Source organism: Pyrus communis, chromosome 11, assembly GCF_041283825.1.
Source record: "Pyrus communis isolate YQ-2024b chromosome 11, ASM4128382v1, whole genome shotgun sequence".
NCBI classification, from domain to species: domain Eukaryota; kingdom Viridiplantae; phylum Streptophyta; class Magnoliopsida; order Rosales; family Rosaceae; genus Pyrus; species Pyrus communis.
Genome location: NC_142575.1, coordinates 9811500 through 9828456, shown reverse-complemented (window position 1 = coordinate 9828456; position 16957 = coordinate 9811500). Strand labels below are relative to the sequence as shown.

Genomic DNA, 16957 nt, shown 5'->3' with positions numbered 1-16957 from the left:
TCTGGTGATCTTGATAGAAGAAATCTAGAGAGAGAATCCCTTTCGATCCTTAATATATGTTTGAAATATTGTCAGTATTTGTTTTTAGATCAATTTAATAATAAATCAATATTTTATTAAACTTTAAGGAAATTTAACAATTTATGTGGCCAAGCAAAAATGCACTTGCTTTTTATCATGGGCAGTGATAATGGTACAGATACAGAATTGATAATGCATAGACCAAATTCCTCGCGTAAGAAATGTTAAAACTATCTTTAATTGAGATGTCAAATTTTAGATGAAAATGCTGCTACGTATATTTGATATAAAAAATTATTCCAATTGAAGTGTTATTTGCTGATAATATTTGAATACTTTGTGATTAGGTGTTAAATTTGAGGTTAATATTTTTTGATTAATTTTAGTGCTAGACCTCTTATTCCATTAACATTTCAACCATTTGTTTCAACAATTTTTTTTTTAATAAATACAACCTTTTAAAGCTCTATATTAATAAGAACATAAAATTTAAAAATTCGGCTTGAGAAGTATAAAATCTTAAATAAGATTTCAAGTTGTCATGTCAGCTATCAATTGTAATTTGACTGCTATAATGTTAAATAAGATTTCAAGTTATCATGTCATCTCATGTTTTTAACATAATATTTTATAATGCTAATATAAAATTAACGTTAAACGTAAAGTGACAGAGAACCCATAAAAAATGAAAGAATATCTCCTTAGCATTTCTCTCCTCACGCATGCTAGTCCTTGCAAGTTATAAGTGGGAATGGAATGCCACTGACTTGGTACAAATTGTAACGTATTTGACTTCAATCAATTTTGTGTCAATGTCGGTGATAAATTTGGTACTTAAGTGCGGAGCATTTTCTGACTTTTTGGCTCTGTCAATGTCGCCAACTCATGCCAATATGTGTTAGACTATTTAGTGCTATTTCCACAATATGATTTGCACAGAAGTGCTACTCGATCCAGTTTTCCAATATTTTCTTGTCGAGCGAGGATACTCGCTGGATTATCTTTGTGAAAATCTCGAAGATCCTTCAATTATATTCGTTCATCGTATATCATGCGGTTAATTTTTGTTAGACATTATTTATATTCAATTTTAAATTAAAAAATTTACAATGATTTCTAACCGTAAATTGTACGATGAACGGATGTGTTTTGAAGATTCTTAAAATTCTCACAAAAAGGAGCCAGCAAGGATCCTCATTCGTGGGAATTAAGATGTGAGCAACCCACCAATTAAATTGGAACACAGTGAAGCGTTGAGGCATGAGAAATGATGACATTACATCCACCTTTTTGTGCGTGTTTTTGTGGGGTAATTGGCTGCTGTTGGGAGTCAAGTCAAATGCAATTTAAACATGGCTCACTTTAACTCGAATGGAATGGAACATACAGCAACATAGCCCAACAAAGTTCCAACCAAGTGTTGTTTCGTCAAAACGAAAGGACATAGTGTACGCAAAATATTACTTGTTGGAGTTGTTCAATGCCATGACGCTGAGCAAGGGAAATTTCGTAACTACAGAAGCGGCTAAACCTAAGGTTTTAATTTGGTAAAATGGCTACATTGTTGTTTTGTATATTCCATGATTAACGTTTTACACGGTGCGCTGCAAATCGGTACAAATTCTTGCATACATGTACGGAAATACATTTTCTTTCAGCTCAAGTCATCATTTACTGTTTTCAACTGTAGGTACTTGCGCGTACAACATAATGGGGGACAACTCTCTCTCTCTCTCTCTCCCTCTCTCCCTCTCTCCCTCTCTCCCTCTCTCTCTCTCTCTCTCTCTCTCTCTCATACCCTCCAGTTTCAATCTCCGGCGATTAGAGATTACTGGCTTTTACTCTTCCGCAGGAGGGTCAACCCAGCGGCCGTGATCTTTTATTAGCTGGATCAAGGCATCGGTTGCATGCTCCATCTCAATTCCACGCTTCACCACGGTCTGAAACACAATTCAACCTCATATCAGGTTCACCCGTGTTGAAGATTGGAAACAAATCGTTACAATGACTCGTAAATAAGGTATTTTGGAACATATAATATCACAATCAATTCAAATGAACTTCAAGAGCTGCTTTTCTACTACTTGATTTTATGTTCTTCCAATTAAACCGATAATAAATTTCGCGCTGGACATACCTTCCCAACATAGAGGTCAATCTTTCCAGGAGCACCGCCAACATAGCCAAAGTCTGCATCAGCCATCTCCCCGGGTCCATTCACAATGCAACCCATGATTGCAATCTAGCAAAGGAGATAGAGAATGAATTACACCAAACCATTGGATTACTAAATATGAAAGGCAATCACCATTCACGATCATTTAGTTAAAAGGGAAATATTAAGGTAGTTACCGAAACACCAGGCAAGTGTGATGTCTTCTCTCGTATTTGTGCACTTATTTCTTGAAGATCAAACAAAGTTCGGCCACAGGATGGGCACGAAACGTACTCCTGAAATGAGATAGAGGCATGTACAAAGATTGTTTTAGACCATCATCTCTTCGTGATATGTCAAATTCAGGTATATTTTGTAACAAAACTCCCTACCGTCTTTGTATTCCGCATTCTACATCCTTGTAGTAAATTGAATGATGTGTTTCTAAGGAAATCAAAGTCCTTGTCTGGGGCTTCCAATAGGAGACCATCTCCAAGTCCATCTACTAAAAGGGCCCCCGCATTGGTACCAGCACCAATAACCAAGTCATCCCTGCACAAAGTGGAATTAAGCCAGATAGTACTAATACCATGGATCTCCGGCAGAGAGAAGAGTCGATCATGTAAGTACCTATGGATTCCACTTGGAAATTGAATATGGTGTATTACAGGAAAGTTTAGAGCATTGTCTCCCAGATACTCGAATAGCCTACAGCAACAGACTTCATATTATCAGAAGGAAAGATGTGTGCAACAATACAGGAAGTTAAACCATGGACTCTCAATTAGCAATTAACGGCCCTACAAGAAAGGAGAAACAAATTTCATATTTGTGTGTAGGGCCTAGGAGAGCACCCTTCTACATTGGAATTCTTATAATGTTGATTTTATTTTGATAGTGATTTATACGAGTTATGACGTCATTACCTCCTTGCAGCATGCACTCGGCTTATTTTATCTTCACCGAAGGGCAGATCATGGAGAATCATTGTAGCATCAATGCCTTTGAGAATATCCAGCACTTCATAGGGTTCATCACCACGTAGTGAGACCACCAAGCGTGTACCTGCAAGGTAATTAACTCACAAAAAGAAATAGACTATAAATGATAAATCAGGGGTAGCCTCCAACATGTACACATAAAAGAAGGGATATGTTCAATTTAACATCAGAACTCAAATCCGTAACAAAGCTTCACCTTCTGGCAAAAGCTTGTATGCACCAGTTGATAACTCCTTTGAATTTACCAGAACCATGGCATCGGGCAATGGCTTTGTTAGCTGTTCTGACAATGGTGTTATAACACCCATACTTACATCTATCAACCTTTTGAGAGCTAGCCGCTGATCATAATACAAAGAAAACTGTCAAATTATTCTTGTTCTTGCAAAGAACTTAATGCTCAAGCAGCATATTACGAAATAAGTGAATTGTTGGGGGATGATGGGGGGAGCAAGAGGGATTATTTTCAAAAGTACTGAAGAAAAGTGCAGCACGGTTCTTACAGAATCAGCATCATCGACAGTTGGAAGTTGTCTCAATAAGATCGAGTCAACTGTTGCAAGATCCTATATCGACAGAACTAACCATATCAACGAAAATCCCAGTAAACCTACATAATGTACAATATAAAGTTTAAAATGGATTAATGGTAGACCTTAAATGGCATTCCCAGAATGAGTTTTGCTGCTAGTGACTTGTACAGGAACTCCGGTGTCTAAAAATGCAAAAATGTCAGTGTACTTTCTCCACCCAACAAACCCCCCTCCCTCTCAAGGGGGAAAAAAAACGCAAGAAAATGGAATAAAGAATGTATGATTTCAACGGTACCTTCAAGTGATCAGGGGATACAGACATGAGAACAGATCCATCACGGTGCAGGACACCTCTATAATCCACCTCTTCACCCTGTGTTTTGACGACATCATTATGTCTGCTAAAGAAAAATAATATGAAGCACAAAGTGATTCAATATCAAGATCTGGGCTGACCTCCTTTTGCATTGGCAGTTGACCAGATCGACGCTGAAAATCAAAATAAAGTCGGTGCTTCTCTTCAAATGGAGCCTGATACAAATAATGCCATCAAGAAAGGTGATTAGACTTTCAATTCCTAAAACAGAGTGATCAAGAATATTAATCAACTAACAGGATATTGTAAAATCCTACCACTCCTTGCTGAAGTTCAGCTGCTCTCATACCAAGGTTGGCCAATCTTCGGCAGGGATCTATCTCCTCCTCCGGTGCTTCAGTAAGTGAAACCCTAATTGTATCACCCAAGCCATCCTTCATACAAAATTCCAGAGTTCCATTATGGCTAGACATGATTTATAAATGTAATGCTTCGTGGCATTAATATTAACTTCAGTCTATTGAATGAAGTGCAGGATCACATGACACACACAAATAGGCGAACCTACCATCTGTCATAAGCACAGTTGCAGTATGAAAACAAGTATTCTTAAAGCCAGCTTAACAAATAGCACATTAGTGGCACATAAATCAGAATAATCCCTACGATGTTTACTAGTCGATCACAACACCTCAACAAAATGATTTGAACTGTACCTGAAGAAGGGTTCCAATACCAATCGCAGATTTCATTCGCCCATCCTCACCTTCTCCAGCTTCAGTAACTCCCAAGTGCAATGGATAATCCCAGCCTTGAACATACATTTCAGCTACAAGCAGACGATATGCCTGGACCATGATAACTGGATTGCTTGCTTTCATTGAAAAAACAAAATTATGGTAGTCCAACTTCCGGCAAATCCTTGCAAACTCAAATGCAGATTCAACCTGTTCAAGGAATGACATGTCAATGACACCTGATGGATTTGTAGGCACATCAAACAAGCTTGAACTATTTTCAGCAAAGATAATTTGCTCACCATTCCTCTAGGGGAATCCCCATAATAGCTCATTATACGATCTGAAAGGCTCCCGTGGTTTGTGCCAATACGCATTGCCCTTCCATACTTCTTACACTTTTCAACCAATGGAGTAAAAACCTGAGTTGTTGAGAACAAAAGTTAGGGCATGACTGTATCAACATGATTGATACACAACAGTAAAGGTTTTATACTTTACAAAATACTTGCCTCTTTAATCTCCTTATTTTATTTTCTTCATATCAATTCACTTTTTTTTTTTAAGGAAGTTACTTATCACACGTAAGTATCAAACTTTAAGGAAAAGCTACGCCACATGATATTATCAAACGTAAATGTGTGTTTTTAACAGTGAACACGAGCAGAGGCCATATACTCATAGATATATGATTACCTGCTCAATGTGCTCAAGTTCTTTCTGATAGTCGTCTTCCGTGTACTCTAGCTTCTCAAACTGGGCCCGTCTATCAGCTGTAATAAGACACCTAAATGAGTCCACAATCATTCTATTCAAATAAAATAAAACAGAATCATTGAACAATGAACTCTGAACTGTGAACTGTATACCAAAATTTCCAGGGTTGACACGAATTTTGTCAAAGCAGTCAGCGACTCGCAGTGCAACAGTAGGAGCAAAATGAATATCTGCCACCAAAGGTATATCATAACTGCACATATAGATCGAAAAATGGTCAAGCCTCATACAACATAAGAGGTAAATATTTAAACACCCAGTGGAATTACAACAATGAAACCTACTTTTTCTGCACAAGGGAATTTTTAATTTCAAAACAAGCATCTGCTTCTTTCCTCCCCTGAACTGTTATCCGAACAATATCTGCTCCCTTATCTGCTATTCTCATTACCTACCAAAGGAGAAATTTGATATGCCAACATTCTGAATCAGGCCCAGAGATATCATAGATATACAGAGTTCGGTCAATCCACTTATATATAAATGAAGAAAAGAGGGAAGTAACAAACCTGTTCAACTGTAGCAGCGACATCCTTTGTGTCAGTTGTGGTCATTGTTTGAATCCTTATGGGATGCTCACTACCAATACCCACATTTCCAACCATAACTGTGCGTGTTTTCCTCCTGACAGTTTTATGTACAGATTCACAATACTTCTGCCGAGGAACTACATTGAACAAGCAATTTATTAGACAATATGAAAGAAACTTTATAAAGGTAGAAAGACACACATACTTAGGGCTGGTTTGTTGTTCTTTGAAAAAACACTGTTTCTGCTGTGCTGTGAGAATAAGCAGCTGTGAAATAAAGTGTTTGGTAAACTTTTTGTAAAAGTGCTTTTGAGAAAGAAAAAAAAGCAGTATTATAGTGTTTGATAAACTTTTATGTAAAACATATGTGAAAAGAAGCTGGTTTTTCAAAGCTGGGTTTTGCAGCTTTGTGTTTTTGGCTTTTTTTCACCCAAAATTGTGAAAGCTGAAGCTGAATGTTTACCAAACATAAAACAGCTCCCAGCTTTTTTTTATACCACTTTTTTCAAAATCGCCTCAGTACCAAACTAGGGCTTAGGCTGATATATACTACCTTACATTCCATTTCGTTTCTCGGAAAACTGAAGAAAACTTAAAAAGAAAAAACAATGCAGGAAAATTACAGCCAGCTAATAATAACCACCGATTATTTCTTGTTCAGCATTTCTGAGAAACCAGGAAACAAGGCAAAAGAAAACACAGTAAACTGCTTTTACTTTCACCCGTTTTCGCGGCAGCCAAAAGTAATTTCAAGGAAAACACAACAGATGCATTAAAACAAAGGCTGAATAAACCAATTAGGGAGTTCAACAACCTAACAAAGGGCTGCCTTCAGATGCAGGCTTGAGCTCGGCAATATCCGACCCTGGATTTGAGTTTCGTATCACTGAGATTCTTGTTCTGCCAGACTTGAACCTCTTCAAATCAGAAACCCTCACAAAATCCATACTTTTAGCAAACCCGAAACTCGAGTCCCTGCCTTTCAGACCCGTAAAGGAAGCCGGTACAGCTCCTGTCGCCATTTCCACAACTGCAAAGCTCTACCCTTCACAATTCAAAAGCACAATTTGCTAGAAATTCTGTTAACTCATCATTTTATACATCAAAATTCAAAATTATCATGTCAAGACAAGAACTTCGATTAATCATGAACCAAAATATAAACAAGAAAAAGAATTTGTGGGGTTTCAAATTCACTCTTTCTTTAAGCTGAGCAGCTAAAGAAACTTAACAAAAATGATCTTCTTCATAAATTTCTCAGCTTTCCCAGACCCCAAAACACTAAATTAATCCAACACCTAATCACATTCAAACCAACTGAATTCTCTACTTTCCTGAGCAAATTTTGCATAAAATCACAAGAGAGTGAGCTCAAAAGCATGCTCAATTGGTGGACACGTGGTGTGCTGGTGATTGTGCTAATGGGTCTTTTCTGTTTACCTTGGGAGAAGTGTGGAGATGATCAGTCAGAACCGCTCAGAGTGAAAGGGGAAGAAGAAGAAGCTATGGAACTCCTGAAGTTGGAAAATTTGGAGGTGAGATGGGGAGTGAGAGAAGAGAGTTGTCGTCAAAGGAAGGCCTCCCCAACAAACGGATTTTTGGAAGTTTGTTTTTCAATGGTTGAATTTGTACCATATGTGGATTGTCTGGGATGGAGAATATGGACAAAACCATTTCTTTTTCTTTTTCTTTTTCTTTTTTTTATCATAAACAACAAAACCAGTTCTTTTGGTATCTATTTTTCTGGTAAATGTTTAATCTTGGGATCTAATCAGTAACCTAACCATACAAAGCAGGAAGCCATTAATAATTGCGTGTGCTATTCTTTCTTTGTGATTTTCAGCCTTCCTCTTCCACAAGACCTCAACATAAGCCTGAGCCATTTGTTTAGGGATGTACTATCTACACATCATTTTTTATTTCTTACACACGTTTTGTTAATTTCTGTCAGTTGATTTTCTTCAATTTATTCGATCTGACGACCGAAAATTAAAAGGGTGTGTGAGAAGTAAAAAAGGTGTGTGGATGTCACACCCCTTTGTTTATTGCATAAGATCGAGGGTAATGTTAGAAAGACTAAATTTTTTGAAAGTAGAACTAATGAAAATGACTTGAAAACTTTGAGTTTTAACGATAATAACAAAATAAAGGGTAAGGTGAATAGTACCAGTATTGACTTTTTAGTGTAAAAATATGGTTTTTCGTTAAAGTAAACAGTAACGAGAGCTTTTCTTTAAAGTTTCCTTTTTTAAACTAAATTTGCAAACAAAATGATATGATTTTAGATGATTAGATTATTAATTAAGTGTCTGTTAACATGCTTATTTCTTATTAGTGACACATCATTTGGTTTTAAAATTTGACCTCCCTAACATTATTCAAAGATTTAAAAGACAACTTTTGTTTTAGAATATTTGGCAACTTTTACACCGACCGTTGGAATAAAAATTTCTAAATCCGTCACTAAACAAAAGAATGCCCAATTTCAAGAGAACGAATGAGCACGAGTTCCCAACTTTTTGATGCCAAAGAAGAAGCACAACAATTGGGAATCTAGTATAAACCGTTTTGCCTTATATTCTGTCGCGGGAAGACAAAGAACTTCAACAAACGAAACTGCTGGCCTTCCAATTCAAATTGCTTCCCACGCGCTTCAGGACACGCGCTAGTCTACTCATCTAAGCCTTTGAACCAGAATCGGCGGCTCCGAAAGTTTAAACATATATGTAATGCTAGAGAGATCAAATTTTGCAAACTAAATAATGTGCCAACAATAAAAATAAGCACATTTATCAACGTGCAAGTAATAAACCAATTATCAACTTCCACGTCCTTTAGTTTTTTAAAACTTTGTCTACAAATTTAATTTATCTAGCATTACATTAAACAAATATTAAGCTCACTTCTTGTAATAATAACAAAATCTCCAAAAGAAGTGGAAAACACATTCGGATTATATATTTGTACTTTGTTACGTTGAAATAGAGTTACGTTTGAAATAATTAAATTATGAACTTATTATAACCGTAACTCTTCTTCCATTATCTCTCACCGATTGGCCTAACCTCTAATGATTGAGTTGCGCGTATTTGATACGTCATGTTGGTTTGTGAAGAAGTGAATCATATTGAGCTCGAATCGTGTTATCATATTGTTAAGTTGTCATCCCTGATGAATCCGTCCTTTAAACTATTGTGTTTGTGAATATGACACCCTCCATTTACAAATTTGACAGCATATTATAAGGAAATAACTTTGTACTAAAAAAAAAAAAGCCCTGAAGGTGAAGCATCCAATATTCCATCGAACATGGTTTGTCCCCGAGGCCTAGAAGCGAAACGACGTCGTCACTAGTATCTTCCTAAGGACTTGCACGAAATGGATTCAGCGCCACGTAGCATCCCCTGTATCCAATAATACATTACCAAGTGCAATTTTTCTCCAAACCTCATCGATATCTTCAGACCATATAAAATTAAAAAAATAAGTAGAATTCTACAATCACAAATTCGCTTCAATTCCAGGTTATAAGTGTATACATCGTCGATTCGTACCTAACAGCTGCCCAGGTCACAGCCACTAAGGCATGTAAAGCATGGAAGTTGCCATGCATGCGGGTTTAAGTAGCTGTTCCTTCTTCCTCAAGAGAAAACCTTTCGAGAATTGCAACAGTTTCGTCTCTCGCACTGCAATGGCAAAGCAGGGAATATTTATACCACTAGAACCTAGTTGTACTAAAGCACGAATTAGCATGCCCAAAGCAAAAGAAACGAGGATATAAAGAAGACGTATCTAATGAGCAACAAACGGGATTTTGATCCATCAAAACAATCCTAAACATATTTGCATTCCAAATTTGGAGAAAAACTATAAATGATTATTACCGATAGCAATTGAACAACAGAAAAGGCATCATTAGACCAATTATTAGTTTACTACGTCATCTTTTCGTATGTACTGAGTACTAGACAAACTTCATAAGATTTCCCAAAATTAGAATGCATTGATGAGATGAAAATACACCATATGTAATCCTTCAGCTGTACCTCATCTCTACTGAGTCACTAACTATTATTTCCTTAAGGACTTCTTCTAGATTTAAATAACAAAACCACAACAATAATGTCATATATTTTGCAGCCATTTACATCATAGAAAAGGTAGTGTAGTCAACTGAGATTCTTACCTTCCGGGTCGAAGAATCTTGTACTTGTCGATTCTGGTGAGGTCCACAACTGTTGAGCCTGCACGGCCTGAAGGAAGCACACCACCATTGTAAACGTACGCACAGTGTTCCCAGAGGTTCTCAAAATCTTTGATGGAAACACTACTTGGCTGCCCACTCAGGTTTGCACTTGTAAGGGCCAATGCACTCCCCGATCCGCGTGCAATGTCCCTGATGAAGTTACAGTCAGGTACTCGGACTCCTATACTATGCAATCCTGGGTTTAAAGACTTCTCAAGAATGCTCGACTCCCCTGCAAAATACCCAAACTAGCTTTTCTTACTCAACACTGAATGTGTAAGTGAAAAAGCCGAAACGAAAGCAACCCTACTGATATCCAGCATCAATCAAATGGTAGTGTCTATCAGAGAGAACTCTTATACTTTGTGTTCTTACCTCGGCTTAGTACAAGAGTAACGGGTCCTGGAAGGAGAACCTCAAGCAAGCCATGGGGCAAATGGTCTGTGACAGCAAACCGCTCAATGTCCGAAACATCCCCAACACAAATTGCAAGAGGACTTGTATGCTTACGTCCTTTAATCTCATATATCCGATTCACCGCTTCCAAAGAGCTGAATAATTCTCCACCATTTCAGAAAAAAACACAAAATTAAAAAGATAAGCTTTCTTATAAATCATCATAACAAAAATAAGTTCACTATACCGATATCGGGAAACAGAAAAACAGGGCTTTAGACACTGAGGCATTTAAACAAACAGGTGGAGTGCATTGGGTTGATTGCCATACCAAGCATCACATGCGAAGCCGTAGAGCGTATCGGTGGGGACGGCAATGACTTTTCCGGCTCTGAGAGCTCCTACGGCCTCTTCAGCGTGAGCTTCAGTGGCCGGCCGGACCACCCCCAAGTGGGTATCAACGCCCGCGTTGCTCTTCTCCAAACTCCAAGCCATCTTCTTCGCAACGTAGCGTTTCAATCTACTGGTGTTCACTGTTGGCTCTAAATTACCCAATTTGCGCAAGCCTGGAGAAAAAGAAGAAGAAATAGCTAAGTTTGATACGTTTGTTTTCTTACTCTGTGAGAGAGAGACTGACTGACTGACGGTGGTGAGAGAATACAGAGGAGAAGCTGTGGAGGGGGAGAGCGGAGGAAGAGGAGGAGGGAAGCGAAGGAGAGGCGAGTAGGGGAAGTCTGGCTGCGATTCTTGTTGGAATGTTCATCCCTCTGCGCTACTCTGCTCACTCGTTTGTCCTGTGTCTTCCGTCAACGATGAGCACGGGTCCACCGCATGCCCATTTTCTTTTTCAAAAATTTTATTATGGTTACAGTAAACATGAGAATTTGAAACTATTACATTAATTTAAAAGGTAGAGCATTTCAAATTCAAGACGTATGGATAAATTCAATATTTTATTTATTAAGATATTGTACCACATGTGATGACCATTTACATAAGGGTAATTTATAAGTTTGATTTCTTTTGTCTTTTTCTCAAAGTGGTAAACAAAAATTAAATTTTAGAACGTTAAATGATGAAATTTGAGTTTTAAAATTAAAATCGAGTTAAGTGACACTGCAAAAAACAAGCCTTTATATTATGATAATTTTTTCGATGTAAGCGATAGTTTGTACTTTGTAGCAAACAAATCTAAACGGAAGATGGTTCGAGCTCTAATATTCCCTAAAGAAAAACCTTAGCCGTTGGGGAGAAGAAACCTTAAGAAAAAACCTATCGTCGCCGGCCCCTTTTTTTTGCCTTAGGGTCGGCATCATTCCATTTTTATCCCTTCTATTTCTTTTCCGGTTATTAGTAGCGTCGTTCTCTCATTTTTTTTTAGGAGAGTGTTTGTGTTTGTGGTTGTGGTCACTTCTCCTTTCGAAGAGGAGAGCTTTTGCAGTGGTTATAACTTACTGCTCAACTTCAGATCTTAGAGTAATAATTGTTGTTCAAAATTAAGGTGGTGATTTTGTAGTTTGTGCGCTTGTCAAGGATTGCGGGGGAAGCTTGACATTTGTTATAGGTGACTCATAGTAAGGTTTTTTGCGACGATTGCAAGATCATCAATGGGTGGTGTGGTATTTCCCTTGTAGGGTGTTTCAGTGGTTTGAGGGATTCACAGTCATGTTCTCTTGCATAGTCTTTAGGTGATGGTAAATTACCTTGTGTGTATTGACGGAGTTGGGTCTCGCTCGTAGACTTTAGACCTTGTGAGCTTATTTAGGAAACGAACCTATGAAGAGTTTATTTAGTATTGTCATTTTTTTGTTTGTTTTGTTTTGTTTTCTGTTTGCCTGGCAAAGAACTATGAGGACATCGTCGTAATGTCTCATAGTATGCTTCTTTGCCGAAGGAGCGTCATCTTTTGCAAGTTCATTAGAAACTGATGCAAAGTTTTGTCCTCATGAGTGTATCTTTCTGTTTGGTTCGATGTGGTTATGTGGAATAGGTTTTGTATTGTCTTTTTGTTGCGTTTGTAATTATGGAATTATATTTTTTATCGACGATGTTTCTCATTCTATTTGATTAATGAAATATTTATTACCTAAAAAAAAATGTTTCGAGCTCAAGTGTAAAGGGGAAACATATTGTTCTAGCCACTTAACTAAGCCGAAATGTGAAGAAAAAAAAAAAAAAAAAACTCTTGTTAGATAGTTGTCACGCTATTAAAAGAATATTGAGTTGCGTTAAAAATAATATTACTTAAGTCTTGCTTGACATATAGACGCTGTTCTAAAAGATTTGAACGCTAGGTGGTTGGTCACCACTCCAATTAGTTCCTAGATGTTTGAAAATTAAAAAAGTGTACTTAGACCTGTTTTGACATCCGCCTAACCCCCCTTAGGCACCCATGTAGGTCGCGATTATCACTTAGACGGAAAATCGATGAATTTCATTTGGCATTTTTTTTGTCAATAAAATGTGAATACTTGGATGAACACTTATTATATGTTTGTTCCCCATATTTTCAATATATTCTAATACTTTATAATTTATATGTTATTTTATTTTGCAATTTATGTATCCCAATACAATTGTGTTTTCATTTCACTTTTTTTTCTTTCAATAAAGTGTGAATACTTGGATGATCACTTACTCTATGCTTACTCCCCATGTTTTCAATATGTTTTAATACTTTATAATCTATATGTCATTTTATTTTGCAATTTATGTATCCCAATACAATTGTGTTTTCATTTTGCATCTTTTTGTCAATAAAATGTGAATACTTTGATGAACACTTATTGTACGCTTGTTCCCCATGTTTTTAATATGTTCTAATACTTTATAATCTATATGTTATTTTATTTTGCAATTTATGTATCCCAATATAATTGTGTTTTTTTAGGAATAAATAGACACTTACTTGTACAATATACAATAAATTTACTTAAATCCGTTTAGTCAGCCTAGGCCCCGCCTAGCTGCCTAGGTACTAGGCCCCACCCTACCACCCGACTAATGCCTAACCTCTTTTAGAACTTTGCATATAGATCTAAATTTATAATTAATCTATTTGAGTTGACCCTATGATATAAATTTATTATTAACATGTTATAATAATGATTGGCAATATGGTTGATATGTCTTACTTCTAATAAATATTAATTAAGAAATAAATTCATGTGTTATAATTTGAGCAAAATAATAACTTATGTAACCATACTCTAGTTACACCGATTGTTCCTTAAAATGAGTCGAGTTAACTCAACGAGTCGAATACTATTTCTGAGTAACATGGTAGATCGAAGCTTTTATTTATTGGTGAAATAAACGTTACAGTTATACAGAATCTAATTTTTCTAATGTCGAAGTGACACGTAAAACACATGAGGTTCTTGAAACGGACTTTCCTTGAAACTTACCCTGACAATTAGTGTGACCATATCTCTCTTGTGGTTATCCATTCCAAGGCCCTACTCTATAAATCATCTTTCCCAGCAATATGAGAAATCACATTTCTTATTGCACTGTAACCTAAGGTGTATGCTCACAATACATCTATCAATTGACACGTGTCCGTTCAATTAATCTTGGTTAATTTCTTTTTAAAATTGAAAAATTAATATTTAATGTGAAAATTAACTAGAGTTAAATGAAATGACATATGTCAATTGATATGGTGAGCATACACCATAGTTATTACGGTGAGCAAAAATGCTCCCATGTAATCTATACCCATGGATTGGTGGTGCTTAAGTCCTTTGTTAGAACTTGTGCTGTTTATCCAAGTTCGTAACAATTCCTGGAAATGGGTGGCATGGGAGGAAGAAGAAAAAGTAGATGCTGACGCACAACCTCTGGATCCTAGAATTTTCGGACGGCTGCGATGTCGATGCTGCTATTCTTCACCAGCACATAGCTTGGCCTCTGAAGTGATGAAGAGCAGCTATCTGTGCGATCCTCAAGGATCATGACTTCAGCCACCGTCCACGACCGAGCATAGGGTATGTGTTGTTTTCGTGATGGCGATGAGCACCTACAGAAGAAATTTTTTGAGATTTTTGCTACCTGTCGTGTACGAGATTTAAACTCAAGACGTTCTTCAGGAACATAAAAGCTTGAATGCAACTAGACAAAATGAGCGCGTGCTTGATACAACAAATTTTCTCGTTGTCCTTGTAGTTTATCATGGTAAACAAATTAGAAGCAAAGATTTGATGTTTTACTCTTTTGTTCCAAACATAGTAATAGAATTATAAAAGTCATATTAGAGTCCTGGACAATTAAGTAATGGAATACAATTTTTATTCTTGCTCTTTTTGTTACACTTTTGGACGAAACATAATACATTTTTTATGGGAGATGTTATTAATACTAAAAAAATCTCATTTTACACTCCTTATAAGTGTTTTTTTTTTTAATTATAAAAAATTTGGAGTGTAAATTAAGATTTTTAGAGTACCAATAGCAATTCTTTTTATGTAAAATACAAGTTATTCATCTGGAGATATATAACAATTTTTAGAGAAAAAGAAAAACGAAAGTGCTTTCTCAGGTAATTATATGAAGCATTTACAGGGTTATAGTTTTGCCTAAAGTGAAATCAAGTTGTAGTTACTAATTCAACTTTTAAAATGGACGACGATTTTACATACAAGGCATGCACCCCTGTGGCTATTTGGTTTTGAAATTAATCAAGATAATTAATTCATTTTCAAATAAAAAATTTAAGATCCGGTTGATATTCTATCAAAAAACTATATTTTAAGAATATCCCTTAAGAAAAAAAAAATATATATATATATATTTTAAATCTCAAAATTTTAAAACTTGTTTGGTTAAATTACTAGCACGAAGTCGGAGGGGAGAGAGAGAAGAGGGGCAGCAATTGGAGAGAGAGAAAAGCAGCATAAATTGGAGGACAATGATTGTCTGCTCTCCCACTTCCCGTGCTCTCCCGTACACTCCTGTTTTGTGTTACCACGTCAACATTTTATATTATTTTTTTATAGAGATAATAAGACAAAAATGAATAGTAGAGACAGAAGGCAGACAAACAAGAGGGCACAGAAGGACACTGGAAGTGGGAGGGCAAACAATCATTGTCCTAAATTAAATAGGAGAGACAGAGGGTGATGAGAGAGAAAATTCGGACATCGGAAGAAATTGGAGATAGTTAGAGTTGTGTTGAGTTAAAAAAATTCAACAAAATCTCACTTTTTGGTTTTTAACAAATTATCTATGTTTTTAAATTGATCTTGAGTTTAATTTTTAAAAATAGTCCAACTAAACAAAAATAAGTACGCAAAACTCGAAAAGTGTTTCGAAATTTTAAAAGTTGAATTGAGTTCAATATTTATAAAAGCCTATAGCCCCAGCCAACTAAACGTTTTCCTTAATCTTTAGGGTTGGTGAATTTTTCTAATTATTGATGCCACCAAATGTCAACTTATTAATGAAAATGCTACCGCTTTTTTTTTTCATTCTTATTTTTATTAGATGGTTTTGTTTAATAAAATAAAGTTGTGAGACACTGAAGCCTTTTTATTCATAGTTTTCCTTAAATTCGATAAGCTTTTTAGTTAAAATGGTATATGATATTAGTATAACTTATTACTTTAGTTTTGATATTGAAAATCAATAGAAGTGATCCTTGAGTTTTTAGCTTGAAACTCAAAATGATATGTGAGCTGACCCACATCCATCTGAGTTTGATCCACAAGTTTTGAGTGTTAACATAGGTCATTCATTTCTCAATTAATTGCTGTAATCGTCACGCCATTGATTCCTCAAATGAATAGGCTATTCATTTTTCAATTAATTAGTCCAACTGATTCTACCCATTGAATAATTTGACAGATAGCCACACCACTATATAAAAGTGGTTATGCCTCACATTGTAACACACTACAACAATTCTCTAATAAAATTTTGTCATTCACTCTCAAAGTACTTCATTCTACAATACGTTATCAGCACTTTTGCTCTACAGCCCCTTGAGAATTTATTCAAAATGGGGTTCCTCTATCCGCTTAGGAATCTTATGCATGACTTTATAGACCCACAGAAACAGCCTAATTTGGAGAGAGCTCACTATCAGATATGAATATGACATCAGTTTGGAGACATTGTATCACAATTTATCCGCACGCACAAGTCACTGAACGCATCATCTTTAGCTGAACTGAATTTCTCATAACATATGACCAACCAAATAATTTCAAATCAAAGAAAATTACGTGATTTTATGCCTGAGCCAA

The 16957-nt window shown here is 36.2% G+C and overlaps 2 protein-coding genes across 8 annotated transcripts; both read right to left on the bottom strand.

Annotated features, from left to right (window-relative positions):
• Window positions 1-1558: 1558 nt before the first annotated feature.
• On the bottom strand, window positions 1559-7902 carry LOC137741675 (4-hydroxy-3-methylbut-2-en-1-yl diphosphate synthase (ferredoxin), chloroplastic). Of its 3 annotated transcripts, none has more exons than XM_068481375.2 (20): window positions 7511-7902; window positions 6885-7110; window positions 6050-6207; window positions 5825-5931; window positions 5633-5733; window positions 5460-5536; window positions 5066-5185; window positions 4743-4973; window positions 4344-4460; window positions 4167-4241; window positions 4006-4083; window positions 3833-3892; window positions 3681-3743; window positions 3374-3518; window positions 3103-3241; window positions 2807-2884; window positions 2569-2728; window positions 2374-2472; window positions 2159-2263; window positions 1559-1961 (listed from the first exon to the last, which is right to left on the bottom strand). In XM_068481375.2, the coding sequence occupies exons 2-20, from the start codon at window positions 7090-7092 to the stop codon at window positions 1860-1862; spliced, it is 2223 nt and encodes a 740-aa protein (XP_068337476.2). In that variant the 5' UTR covers window positions 7093-7110; window positions 7511-7902; the 3' UTR covers window positions 1559-1859. The 3 variants fall into 3 exon arrangements, with proteins under 3 accessions (XP_068337476.2, XP_068337475.2, XP_088535238.1); XM_068481374.2 differs by having other exon boundaries at window positions 6885-7115; window positions 7511-7850; XM_088679112.1 differs by having other exon boundaries at window positions 6050-6274; window positions 6624-7115; window positions 7511-7703.
• Window positions 7903-9197: 1295 nt separating this feature from the next.
• On the bottom strand, window positions 9198-11579 carry LOC137743564 (uncharacterized). Of its 5 annotated transcripts, none has more exons than XR_015953004.1 (6): window positions 11358-11579; window positions 11044-11278; window positions 10692-10867; window positions 10257-10548; window positions 9625-9756; window positions 9198-9528 (listed from the first exon to the last, which is right to left on the bottom strand). XR_015953004.1 is itself a non-coding variant. In XM_068483483.2 (5 exons), exons 1-5 carry the CDS (start codon window positions 11473-11475, stop codon window positions 9690-9692), a joined length of 888 nt encoding a protein of 295 aa, XP_068339584.2. In that variant the 5' UTR covers window positions 11476-11579; the 3' UTR covers window positions 9505-9689. The 5 variants fall into 5 exon arrangements, 2 of the variants coding, with proteins under 2 accessions (XP_068339584.2, XP_068339585.2); XR_015953005.1 differs by having other exon boundaries at window positions 9198-9474; XR_015953006.1 differs by having other exon boundaries at window positions 9198-9474; window positions 11374-11558.
• Window positions 11580-16957: the final 5378 nt, after the last annotated feature.